Source organism: Pocillopora damicornis, chromosome 3 (assembly GCF_964200805.1).
Source record: "Pocillopora damicornis chromosome 3, jaPocDami1.2, whole genome shotgun sequence".
Classification (NCBI taxonomy): Eukaryota; Metazoa; Cnidaria; class Anthozoa; order Scleractinia; family Pocilloporidae; genus Pocillopora; species Pocillopora damicornis.
This window is the reverse complement of record NC_142672.1, coordinates 5,277,871-5,289,704: the sequence shown is the minus strand read 5'-3', so window position 1 is coordinate 5,289,704 and position 11,834 is coordinate 5,277,871. Positions and strand designations below refer to the sequence as shown.

At 34.7% G+C, this 11,834-nt stretch overlaps 1 protein-coding gene across 1 annotated transcript; it reads left to right on the top strand.

The window, feature by feature from the left end:
• Positions 1-787: 787 nt before the first annotated feature.
• On the top strand, positions 788-11,834 carry LOC113665931 (uncharacterized). Its single transcript, XM_027181666.2, has 14 exons — positions 788-1,155; positions 1,238-1,321; positions 1,783-1,855; positions 3,429-3,504; positions 4,304-4,373; positions 5,234-5,413; positions 6,006-6,273; positions 6,434-6,483; positions 6,835-6,888; positions 7,371-7,433; positions 7,911-7,985; positions 8,144-8,218; positions 8,676-8,765; positions 9,909-11,834. The coding sequence occupies exons 1-14, from the start codon at positions 919-921 to the stop codon at positions 10,020-10,022; spliced, it is 1,509 nt and encodes a 502-aa protein (XP_027037467.2). The 5' UTR covers positions 788-918; the 3' UTR covers positions 10,023-11,834.

Genomic DNA, 11,834 nt, shown 5'->3' with positions numbered 1-11,834 from the left:
CTTGTATTGTGATTTCAAAGTTGATGTATTTGGCTCTGAGTTAGAGAAAGACACTTGATAGGCAGCTCTTTGCTCTGGTAAATGATTTAGTGCTTCTGTTGGTGAGGTAATAATAGTTTGATAGACAATGAAATTTAAGGTTTTCCTTACTATTCATTCAAAACTTGCAGGTGTAGTTGCTTTTACTCCTGATTCATCTGGTAGAGCTATCACCCAAAGATGTAAACTAAGGATAGTAAATCCTTATACATTCATTAGACTATCAGTGTTACCCAACTACCATTTTTTGGCCAGTGCCTTATGAACTTAATGGTAAAATGTGCTTTGACTGTCCGGTCTGGCTGTACTTACCCGCAGGTGATATGGTTGATTATACACGAGACCAGGGAGAGTAAGATTTCAGGGGGAGGTGGAAGTTTCGTTCGATTCTCGTATTTCACGTACGTGACATTTTGTCGTTTCGCCTTATTTAAGACATTTATGCCTTGTTTTAGATGGTTTTAGATAGTTTGCGAGTGGCTGTAGATGTTTTTGAGGTGGTTGTAGGTGGTTGCTGAAATTTTTGAGGTGGTTATAGATGGTTGTAGGTGGTTGTAGGCGGTTTTAGGTCGTTTTAGGTCGTTCCATGTTTAGTACTTACCAAAGCTGAATACATTGTTCTAATTTTTTTAATTTTAAACAAAGTCCATATGCTCACACTTGATTAAAATAATGTTAGTAGAACATGCGATTCCGCTCTCCACATCCGTGGTATAAGCACAATGGGAGGCCTCTATGGGACTAGAACTCAGACTACGTCGGCCAGGGTGGAAGTCTTTAAAAAACGTAAGAAACTTTTCCCCTCAAACCGGGGAATTTAGACTACCTTGTATTTGCAATGCGTCGTAAAGAGTAGTGATAACAGGCTTTGACAACAACATGTCAGATACCCTAACAACCTCAACTTCTCGCGGTGGGTCTAGACGGATGGTTAGTCCTGTAACGTTTAAAAAGGACAGAGATACTGCGGATGTACAAATCAAGCGAAGCTCACTGGAAAATGGCCACGGCTTTAGCGACACATTCACGAATTCTACAGGTTCTTCAATTTCTATGCCTCGAATTGACTCGTGTATTCTAGGAAAGGAAACCCTGGAACAGAGGGAAAAGTTTACTGTAAGTAAAACCGGTAGATCCTTCGATATATTGCTATTGAGGTCAGCTTTTAGGCTTATGTCTGCTACCTGTCTCTTCACAGCTTTACAAGATCGAAGTAAACAATGGTCATAAAAGTTGGATAATCTACAGACGTTATGGAGACTTTGTTCTTTTGAATAAAAAGGTGATCATTAGGAATTCTTAAGTTTAGATACGGATGAAAAACTTTCAAAGAGTTATTGTACATTGTAAAATCTTCGATTATATTTTGCAAAGCTAAGCGAATATTGCAGTGTGCGTTTTGATCGATATATAGCGTTTTCCAGTTATTGAAAAAGGTTACGTATTTTTTTCCTATCTCAATAATATATATATCGAGATAGGTAAAAAAACAAAGAGGCTATACTCTCATCCCTACAAGCCTGTTTCATGATTACCCACTCAGGATTTTATTGTCAAGAATATTCATATATAATCGCGCTCTACTTCTACGTATCGAGCTCTGACGGAAAAATTAAAACACAGACTCCCTGTTCTTTATATATATATATATATATATATATATATATATATATGTATGTATGTATGTATGTATGTATATATATATATACATATATTTATATATATTCTTTTTTTTTTATTCAGTTACGCAGGCTTTTTCCAGAATTTCGACTGCATTTGCCTGGCAAACGTTTCTTCAAAGATAACTTTGATAAAGGTTGGTTAATCTAAGTTAAATCAAGTAAAACTACTTAACATTCACTCGCTGTACAGGTTTGTAAACAAATACTAAATATTTGTACATCTTACTGTTCTAAATTTTAATGTATCTTGAAACTTGCTGGGGTAGATGTTCGATTTAAAGGCCATCTACTTCATCGTGGGTGTTAAAAGTAAATTTTCCTGGTAACTATTAAGTTGGTTACACGTGACGTCTGTGTTACGTTGTTATTACAACACTCGTGACAAACACGTTTAGAGCCAAATTATTAATAAAAATGTGACAAGGCATCATTTTCTGTATTCATTTAATATTCTTTATATCCCTGAGAATTTCATTATAATTATCAGTAAGTTGATGATGTACGTAGCAAAAAAACCCCTCTACTGAAGTGTGTTGGAAAACTGAAGTTCATGAGGTGAATGCTCTGCTATCGTGACTGAAACGTGTAAAATTAGCAGTGTGAAACATTTCCTTTGTATGGTATGGAAGTTGGAAGCATCTCCTATAACACCCTCCTATCATATTTTATGATCTTAAAGGAAAGATTGGACAAAAATATCATGACAAGCATCATAATGATGGCTTTTATTTTAAGATGGTGTGTAACAAATGTTATTCTTGATGCAATTTTTTGTAGTATGTAACATAAGTACAGGTAAGAACATGATTTCAAGTACAGCTTGATGCTATTAAGCACAAGTAATTTTTTAAAGACAACAAAATTGCAAGAGGCATTAGGGCAAGTGGAATTTGCAGTCTTTGAAAAATTTACAGCTGTTTATTTACAACAAATTGCACAAGAAATCCTGTTGTACTTGTGTTACATGAAAAATGCACTCATTTTTATGCTAATTAGAAGCGCATAATTTCTTCATGTATATTTTTATAATGGTGATATTCCAATACTTCACCATAATGAACATGACTGTGGTTTGGAATAAATGTATTTCTTTGGGAGAAAATGTATGTATAATCACCTGGTTTGGTCCAGTTCATATGTGTAAATTCATGATCTAGGACAAATTGGAATTTTTTTGTAAACCAGACACAATGAGTTGTCTGGTCTAAAACTGAACAAAGGGAGGTTAATTATTTTCCCTTTCAATTGTTAGATAATAGTATAGAATGATGCATTTTAGGAGGGTCTCCATGGGGGAATGGCTGTTATGGCTAAGGGTTCAAATTTTGGCCAATTTACAGCTAACTGTTAATATCTTTCCATTGTGGTCACAATAATTTTTTTGCAGTTTATGACTTAAGATTAAATTTGTCAGTTTTAGGCCTAATGTCTAAATGTTTTGCCCTTTTACAGCTACCAGTTCACCCCATTGAGATGCTCTTTTAGGTGCCTCCTGGTTTGGAAAGCACGGACAAAACTGTAGAATACTTGTCCTGATCTAAACTAAATTTTAACTTAAGCTTGATGCTGTTTTTTATTGCCAGCTAGGTAAAGTTTTACAGAGACAAGAAAGGGCAAAACGAAAAGACCCCTGTTGTAAATTTGTAGCTACAAATTCTCTTTTAAAACCTAATTGTGCTGAAGCCACTATGTTTTGATATTCTACAGGCTTTATTGACAAACGCCAAAGAGGTCTTGAAGTGTTCACGAACAATTTGTTTGGCCATCGAAATCTTGTTCTCAGGTATGTTGAAAATATGATGTTTATAAAGACAGGAAGTGGTGAGCTTGGTTGTTAAATAGAGAGAGCATTATTTTGTATTTTCATGTGAAGTATAAGGCACTTGAACTTGAAGTGTGGTCAAGCTTACTAATGAAGCTCAGTGTTAGGCTGTCAGATTGTTTATCCATGTAAATTGGTTACAAGAATTTGGAGTAAGATTGAGATAACAACTTTTACTTGATATGTTTGAATATTCTCATTACCAGCCTGCTGGATAATGTATGGATATTATAGGGAGAAGTTACATGTTAATCACTTCCAGGAGTTAAAGGGTTAAATTAGTTGGTCTGAGGTTTTAATCTTCACAAGGAACTTGCTTTTGTTTTCCTATACTTGGACAAATAAATAACATTTCTCATAGTGTAATGTGTTTTAGAAATTTTTATTATAACTTAAATTTTTTCATGTTAATAGTAGCTTAGTGATGTGTCATACAGGGTCCCTCCCCACTGTTACAACCCATTTGACTGTTGTCTGTGCCCGGGGAATGGGAATTTGAACTTTGCCTGGCCATGGTAGGGAATTTAAATCAGAAGATGTCAAGTCTGTACAATGTTATATCTTTAAAATATGGAATTGGCAAGGGTAAATAGCTCACTTTCACAACAATTTGAGCAAACCAATCTTCAAAGTTTAAATTACAGTGGGTTGCTTGGGGGCAATGTAGAAGCTAATTTACATTGATCATCACATAACAACTTAAACAGGGGATTCCCAACACTTCTTTATTTACATTGTTTAATTTTACTATGTTCTTTAGTGATCCAGTTCAGAGATTCTACAGATTGAATAACCCTCCTCAACCCAGTGAGAGTCTTGAGGCTTGCCAGGTTTGTTCATTTGAGTTTGTGTTGCTGTGACCCGCTTCTTTTTACTGAATTAATCAAAACTATAACAAAATTCTGGAACGTGATTGATTATCATGAGCCTGATTTGAGCACCAATAGGACGGCTAGTGTATGTGTCATGCTTGTAATAGGACAGTTAACACATTCTTGCCTGAGTAAGTGGACAGAACTTGTCTTGCATTTCACCAAGTTAACTAGGTTTTTTTTTATGAAAACGTATCATCAATGTCTAGATCCTTTCTCAAATTTTGTTACAGTTTTGATTACTTGGTAACAGTACTTCGTGTCCTCCAATTTGATCGTACTTGTGATTGACAAATCAGAGTCCCGCTTTGCTGTCATCTGATATTGTTAATCACCCCTATGATTACAGACCAAATTGGACTCCACTCAGTCCTATTAACATTATTAACCAATTTTGTACTGGGATATAAGGTTGCTTTTGGTGAATTTTGATGAAAGAGAGAATATTGAATTACATTGCCTTTGTAAATACATGTTTTGAATATAATGGATATTTATGTCAGGAAAGGTTTTGTTTTTCTGCTAGATTTTTAGTGAGTCATATCCAGTATAGATCTAGATGTGTTTTACATTAAGGTCTTGAAATTGTGAGTGGCATTAATTGGTGACTGAAAACTGAATGTCAATCTAGTTATTGCGAATGTTATTGAACCCAAAACATTATCACTGAAAAACTCCTCATTTGATTGTCATGATCAGTTTTATCAAGGCTGTAACAATATAAGTCACTGCTCCAGGAAATTGTGGAACTTTTATCAGTGCATGCAGTTAACATTATCCAATACTTAACTGTTAAAAACATTTTCTTTCTTCTACAGGACTACTGTCAATCCCTTGAACATGCTCTGGCAGATTTGCGTCAAAAGTTACGTAACCAGACTGCTGAACTTAATTCCTTGAAAACAGAGCTATCCCAAGTGACTTATTACAGGAATGAAAATCAGCATCTCTGTGAACACCTACAGCAACAGCAGACTAATGTTGATCAACTCACGAAGGTTTGTTGTAGATAAGTTGGTGAAATACCATAACTGCCATAATTAAGCTGATCAGGCTCTGGGCCAGGGTTGTAATAGAAAATGCTGGAAGAATGTTGCAACTTCTTCAAGTTTGTGGAAAATTTTTGTGGTAGTTGTTCTTTAACAGGCTAGAGTTATCGTGTAGCAGTTGTTTTAATTCAAGAAGTGTTTTCCTGCCCTTTTTACTTCCCTTTTTTCTCACATCAGTTCAGTCAGTGTTAACTGTTAGAATGAAGGCTCTACAAGGTTGGGTTACAATATTTCCCAGTTATGGGATGTTATTCTTTTTGGGGAAATATATCGGAACAAAATGGAAGACTATGGATACCTCAGACAGCTACCCTTGTTTTGAGGGGGGCAGCTTGTTAGCATGCATGAACAGCCTGGACTAGAGAAATTTAATGTAATTCATGGACCAGATGCTCTGACTTATCAGATTGTTTATAAACAGACTCACAAGAAGCAGTTTGATTTTATTGATCAGCATCATGAACTTTAGATAGACATGTACTTAATTATGCAATAAAATTTGTTTTTAGTTAATGGCAGGCTGTCCAATATTACTTTCCAGAGTCTACAAGATCAACTGAACATTGCTTTAGAGAACGAAAGAAGAGCTAAGGAAGAGGTGGAAACCTTGAAGGAAGAGATGAAAGCTGAACGGGCTTCTGTACAGGCTGCAAGGGTGATCGAAAAACAAAAGAGAGATGAAGGAATTAATAGGCAGATGGACTTGTTTAAACAATCACAGGAGGCTGTCAATCAAAGAGTCGATTCTCTTGTTCATTCCTTGGAACAGCAATCAATAATTGAAATAAAAATTGCTGGGGTGACACAAGGTATGATGATGCTGTGTTCACGTTGCTATATCATAATGTCTCTTGATTGATATACTCTTGTGATAAATGTATGCAGTATCCTCTAATGAGCTAATAAACTGGAATGTAAAAATTTGATAAAATTATGAGTACATTTTTCTTCCTTTTTTGTTTTGTGCAGAAATGAAAACTGGTGAACGCACAGAAAACAAGGCAATTCAGCTTAAGAAAGTATGTTCTCATCACCTGTTTGTGGGATAATGGGCTGGAATCACAAAGAGAAGTTAATTGTTAATCACTCGTGGGAAATATGGGTTAATGAATAGTATGCTCCAAACCATAGTATCCTAGCCTCTGTCCTTTAAACACACATATGTATAAAATTGGAATATTGATGTGTTTTAGAAATGATCTTTGTATTGTGCTTTGTGGAGTAATCTTTAAGTATCAGCAACTAAGACATTGCTGTTTATTTATATTTCATGGATTGAAATTGACCTACTTTCTAGATGAGATGGATTTTAACATTCCCATGAAAAATTTATCTGCCTTGTTTTTAATTACACTGACTATCATTTTCAGGCTCTTGATGAAACTAGAACTCAACTTGACAAAATTCACAGAAATTCATTAGAGGTATAGTCAACTCTTTCTACACCCTTTGCTGATCAATTCATTAAAGGAGTGATTTATTGGATAATCAAGGTTTTCACTGTTTTTAAGTCTTAAAATTCTATTGACCTTTTCTGCAATCATTTCAATGGTTTCCACGACCTTTGGTTTCAAAATGAAGTTAGAGAGACCTTGTAATGAAGGCATTTTGATGTTGTTGTTCTTCTCTGACTCTTATGAACCCCATAAATATGCTGTGAACCACTAAAATGTTTATTCCCCTTAGAGTGAAAATTATGCTCCCAAAGTGGAAAGTTTATGACCTGGAATTAGGGCAGGAAGCTGTACAATATCAATTATAAAACAATTATAGCAACATCTTATTAATGTAATAAGTATGAACTTAATATTTTTGTGCATGTCTGTAATGATAAATCAGGTTTTGTTGGCAGTCCTGAAAGAATATATTATATGAATGAATTGATACTGTTTTCCTCCCTCAACAGATGTATCAGCAAGAAGTTGAAGACCTCAAGGTTGAGTTATCCAGAGCAGAATTTTTGGCAAAGGTACACTTACTAATAATATCCAAAATTGTAACTGACTTAAATAACCATCACTTGGATCAATCTCCTCGTTTTCACAGGAATTAAAACAAAACTCTCAACAAAACTTGAGGAATTGATAAGGAGTATAGCTTGTGATGGGCCAATATTCCTTGCAGAAAGATCGATTATACTTCTGTTGATATCATGTAAATGAAACCAGGATGTGCTCCAACAAAAAGAGACCAGAAGGCTTGTAAGGCCTTAAGTCTGCACTCAAGCTGATTGGTCCATCAAGGGGGAGCTTATCACGTTTTCTGTGATGTAAGCAACCTGGAGTATTGTCACTTGCCCAGGATGTTATGCTTGTCTGATGGTTCTGCAGCACTAATTCACACTGTGGAAAGAGGTACATGTACAGTGAGGGTAACATTTTGGCCCTAGTGGTGAAAAAGTTGGATAATCATCTTTATTTGACTGAAATTACTCTTACTCCATCAGGCTAAAACTCAAGAGGCAGAGTCACTGAGGGCAGAGATTTCTGGTCTTCATAGAAAATATCAGGATTTCAGGAAGGTAATAAAATATTCTAGTTGATGATTTTGCAATATGCAAGGTATGCAAGCCAGCGAGAGCAGATTTGGTATCAGAGGATAATAATACAATATTCAGATTTGAATTATTTTTGATTTGCCTCAAAGGCTATTCTGATGTGTGATTTTCTTATCCTCCAGGCACAAGATGATTATATTTCAGACCTTCTCAGTAAATTCAATGACCTTCAGCGATATGCTGTTTCAACAGAGGAGGTAAGTGTGGTAGTCTTTGTGGTGGACCCTCAGTGCAAGGGACATTCTTGTGTCCTGGAAAAATGCTTTTAAAGTATCCCATTCAACATTTTTATCAGAGCATGACTGTGTCATACATCCCAGTAACTCCACACAAATGAGCAATGTAAAATTGCCATACTCATTTACTGAATCTTGAATTTTGTTATTAATATCACCCAAAAAAAATCTTCCAGGACTTTGTACTAGGTGCCATATAGACATCTATTTGATTCCTTTTCTAAGAGGAAAGCAATACTGTCAGAAATATTTGTCTCAGTTTTATAGTTTGTAATGAATAAAATTTTTAAGCAGAGGTTGTTACCAACAATAAAACCAGTGGGCACATCAAAATTATGTGAATAAGATGCCATGATTACTGTTTTGTGTACAACTGCACATGCTCAATGTGATTAACTCAATGTGCTGTTGTTTTTAGAAATATTTCTTCTCTCTTGTTATTGGTGTTAAACTCAACATGGGTGTATGTGGATTAAGAGTGGACCATATAAATCACCTCAAACCACCGGTGAGCTTAGTAGATTCTTCAATATTCAATACCTAAAACTGATGTTGTTATAGACTGGAATAATTGTACTTTAGGATAATTGACCCAGTGATTATAGAGATGGGTGCACTTTGATTACTAAAGGATTGTGTCATATCTCGCCATAATCACAGGAGTGCTAAATTTCAAAATTGTTACCTCATGTTTTTTTGATGTTTTTGAGGAAGTGATAGATGTCATAGAAAAAACTTAATTTGCAAAGAGGACAAAAGATGATCAGAGATTGGCAGTCAGAATTTTTTCTGATTAAATTAAATTTGTTAAAACTGCTGGCTGATCTTAATACGAGTAATCAACACAATTGAAACAACATAGGTGCAATGCTCTCTTTATTTACAGAATTTACAACAGAATTCCAAAGCACCTGAGTTACCTGATACTAAAACAATTATTGACATTACTTCGGATGGGCCAGTATAATTGTAAATTATATAGAGAGCAATTTTCAATTGAGAGTCACTTTACTCGGTGATTTGTTCAGTCATGGCTTGGTCACTTGTGTTTTCCTGGGATTTAGGCATTTGGGTTTTTTTTTTTTGCTTACTTTGAGTTCTCATTGGCTTTCAAAGGTATTTTCCTTTCTTCTAGTCTTTATGATTACTTTGATTTCCAGTTTTATGACACTCATCAAAAAGTGCCATAGATAGAATAATGATTATGATTACTAGTAAGAATAGTAAGAATAGGGATTGCAACATGTAATGTAGAACTATTGCTGGAAGAATTCTACAGTAAACATTCAAACCCACAGTTGTTGGATACGGCTTGCCTTTAATTGGTTATTATCCTGTGGCTTTGTTTAGCCTGTACAAGAATTTGTCACTGTCGTTATCATCATTAGTGTGGTCGTTATCATTATCATCACCATTATCATAATTAATAATTCTTCTCATTACACTACCTGGCACTACCTGGTCAGCTTCTGTAATCACATTTAATTATGATACAGTAAAACTTACATGAAGTAAATCTTCAGTTAATGTGTCTAAATCTTATGCAGTATGTGAGCACTGCAATGCTAAGTGTGGGGTGCTAAATAATTAAACATTGTTACCCAAAGAGTGGTGTAAAATGAAATATCTAGCTAGTATATTATTTTTGCAGACACTTTTTGAACAAGTACGGAATCACGGCTACTCCATAGAACATTGGCCAAGTTGGTTGTCTCGCACACTGTCAAATGCCTCATTAACACTTGATCCTGAGGATGAAGATTAATTTTGCTTCTTAGCTCTTTCACTCCAAAGATCTAATTAGTATTTCTGTCTCACAACCTTTTGTTATTACATGGCAGAATTTAGTATTGGATCAACTTAAAGTTCCCTAAGTTATTTTCTGCTTTATTCTCATCACTTTTCTACTTGATATTGTACTGATATTGTAAGGAGAAGTTCTCTCTTTGTCACTCATGGGAGTTGAAGGGTTAAAATCAGAGTCTGTATGATTGTTTTGGTTTATGTGTGTGTGTTTTTAATCTTCTGTCCCTCAGGTAAAACACAATGTAAATTCTGCCTGCAAAATCTTGTTTTTTCATTGTTTAAGTTTGAAAATTATTTGCATTATTGAGTTTTGTTTTGATTGTTTCTCTCATGAGCAAGTTATACCCTCAACTCCCATGATCTGATTAGTTATTCTCCATTCTAACTGCCTTACATTCACTTGTAAATTAATCAAGAGAAGGTGGTGTTGCATCAGGAAAACTTCCTTTGGGTGATAAGTTTCTTTCTTTTCAACACCTTTATGTCTGATAATACACTGATATTATCATTTCAAGGGCAGATTGTTTCCTCTTAAGAATAATTTCATTTTTTTTCACTGGTATAATCTTGCTTCCTTTTTTTCTAATCCTTTTCAGAAAAATCCCACCAATCTTTTTTGTTCTCTTGTTCATAATTTCAATATTTTCATGCATAAATAATTTAATTTCAAGGAGAACTGAGTGAGTCATATCAGTATTGGTAATTATGTCAGATCAATCCTTGAGAAAAAAATTGAATTATTTGTCATAGCAACATGGATTGATATAGGTGTCATATTTTCCCAGTAAATTCCATATCAATCCTCAGGCCTTGAATATTATCATATTTAATAAAAAACTGGATATCAGTACAACTTAGAATTATCAAATAAGATGAACATATCAAACTTATAGACTGAAGCAATATGTATAGAAGTTATACAAATTATTGTTTTATTTTTATTAGCTGTATTTAGTGCCTTTTTATCCTGTTACAGCCATGGATGTGAATGTGCAGCATTCCAAAGGTTATCAAGATAGGTCTCATTTATTTGTAACAAATTTTAGGTAGGGGTGTTTTGATTGTAAGATAGTTTTTTTTTTTATAATTGCCTTTCAGATAGCCAATTAGGTGTGTGATGTGATGTGAATGTGCTCAGGTTTTTTGGAGGAAAGTTAGAGAAATATTGAATTTGTTGAGGCTAATTCCTTGAAAACAGAGCTAGAAAAATATGTGCTGCTTCCATGCTCTTAGGCCTCACTTATTTTTGTTCTTTGGGTGCCTAATACACGTATACTCATCAACTTTGATAGAGTCTGATGTAAGAGATTTCTCATGGAGGAACAAATCATATTGTATGACCAACAAGGATTTCCTTAGATAATTTAAAAATGCTGGCATCACTAAGATGTCAGACACAACCTCCTCTTCTGGGCTCTCCCTTCTAAAAATAAAGATCTCTATCAGGTAAAGTATGATCATTTAAAAATTAACCCTCTCCTTTTCTTGGATTGGTAGAAGTTTGTCAATTTAATAGACATTTAGAAAATGGGACAGACTAAGCTCTTGATGTAAGCATAAGTTTTTTGGTACATGCAAACAGTTTCTTGGCAGATGTCACAAGGTGTCACCTCTTGCTGACACAAGGTCAAGGTTTTCAATCTGTTAAAATGCACATGAGACAAGTTATCCAAATTTGTAATATGTTTGCATTAAACATTCCATATTCTGTTTGACACTAGCTGAGCTAGCATTTCTGAGAAACTTGTGAAATAAAGAGTTATTATTTTGA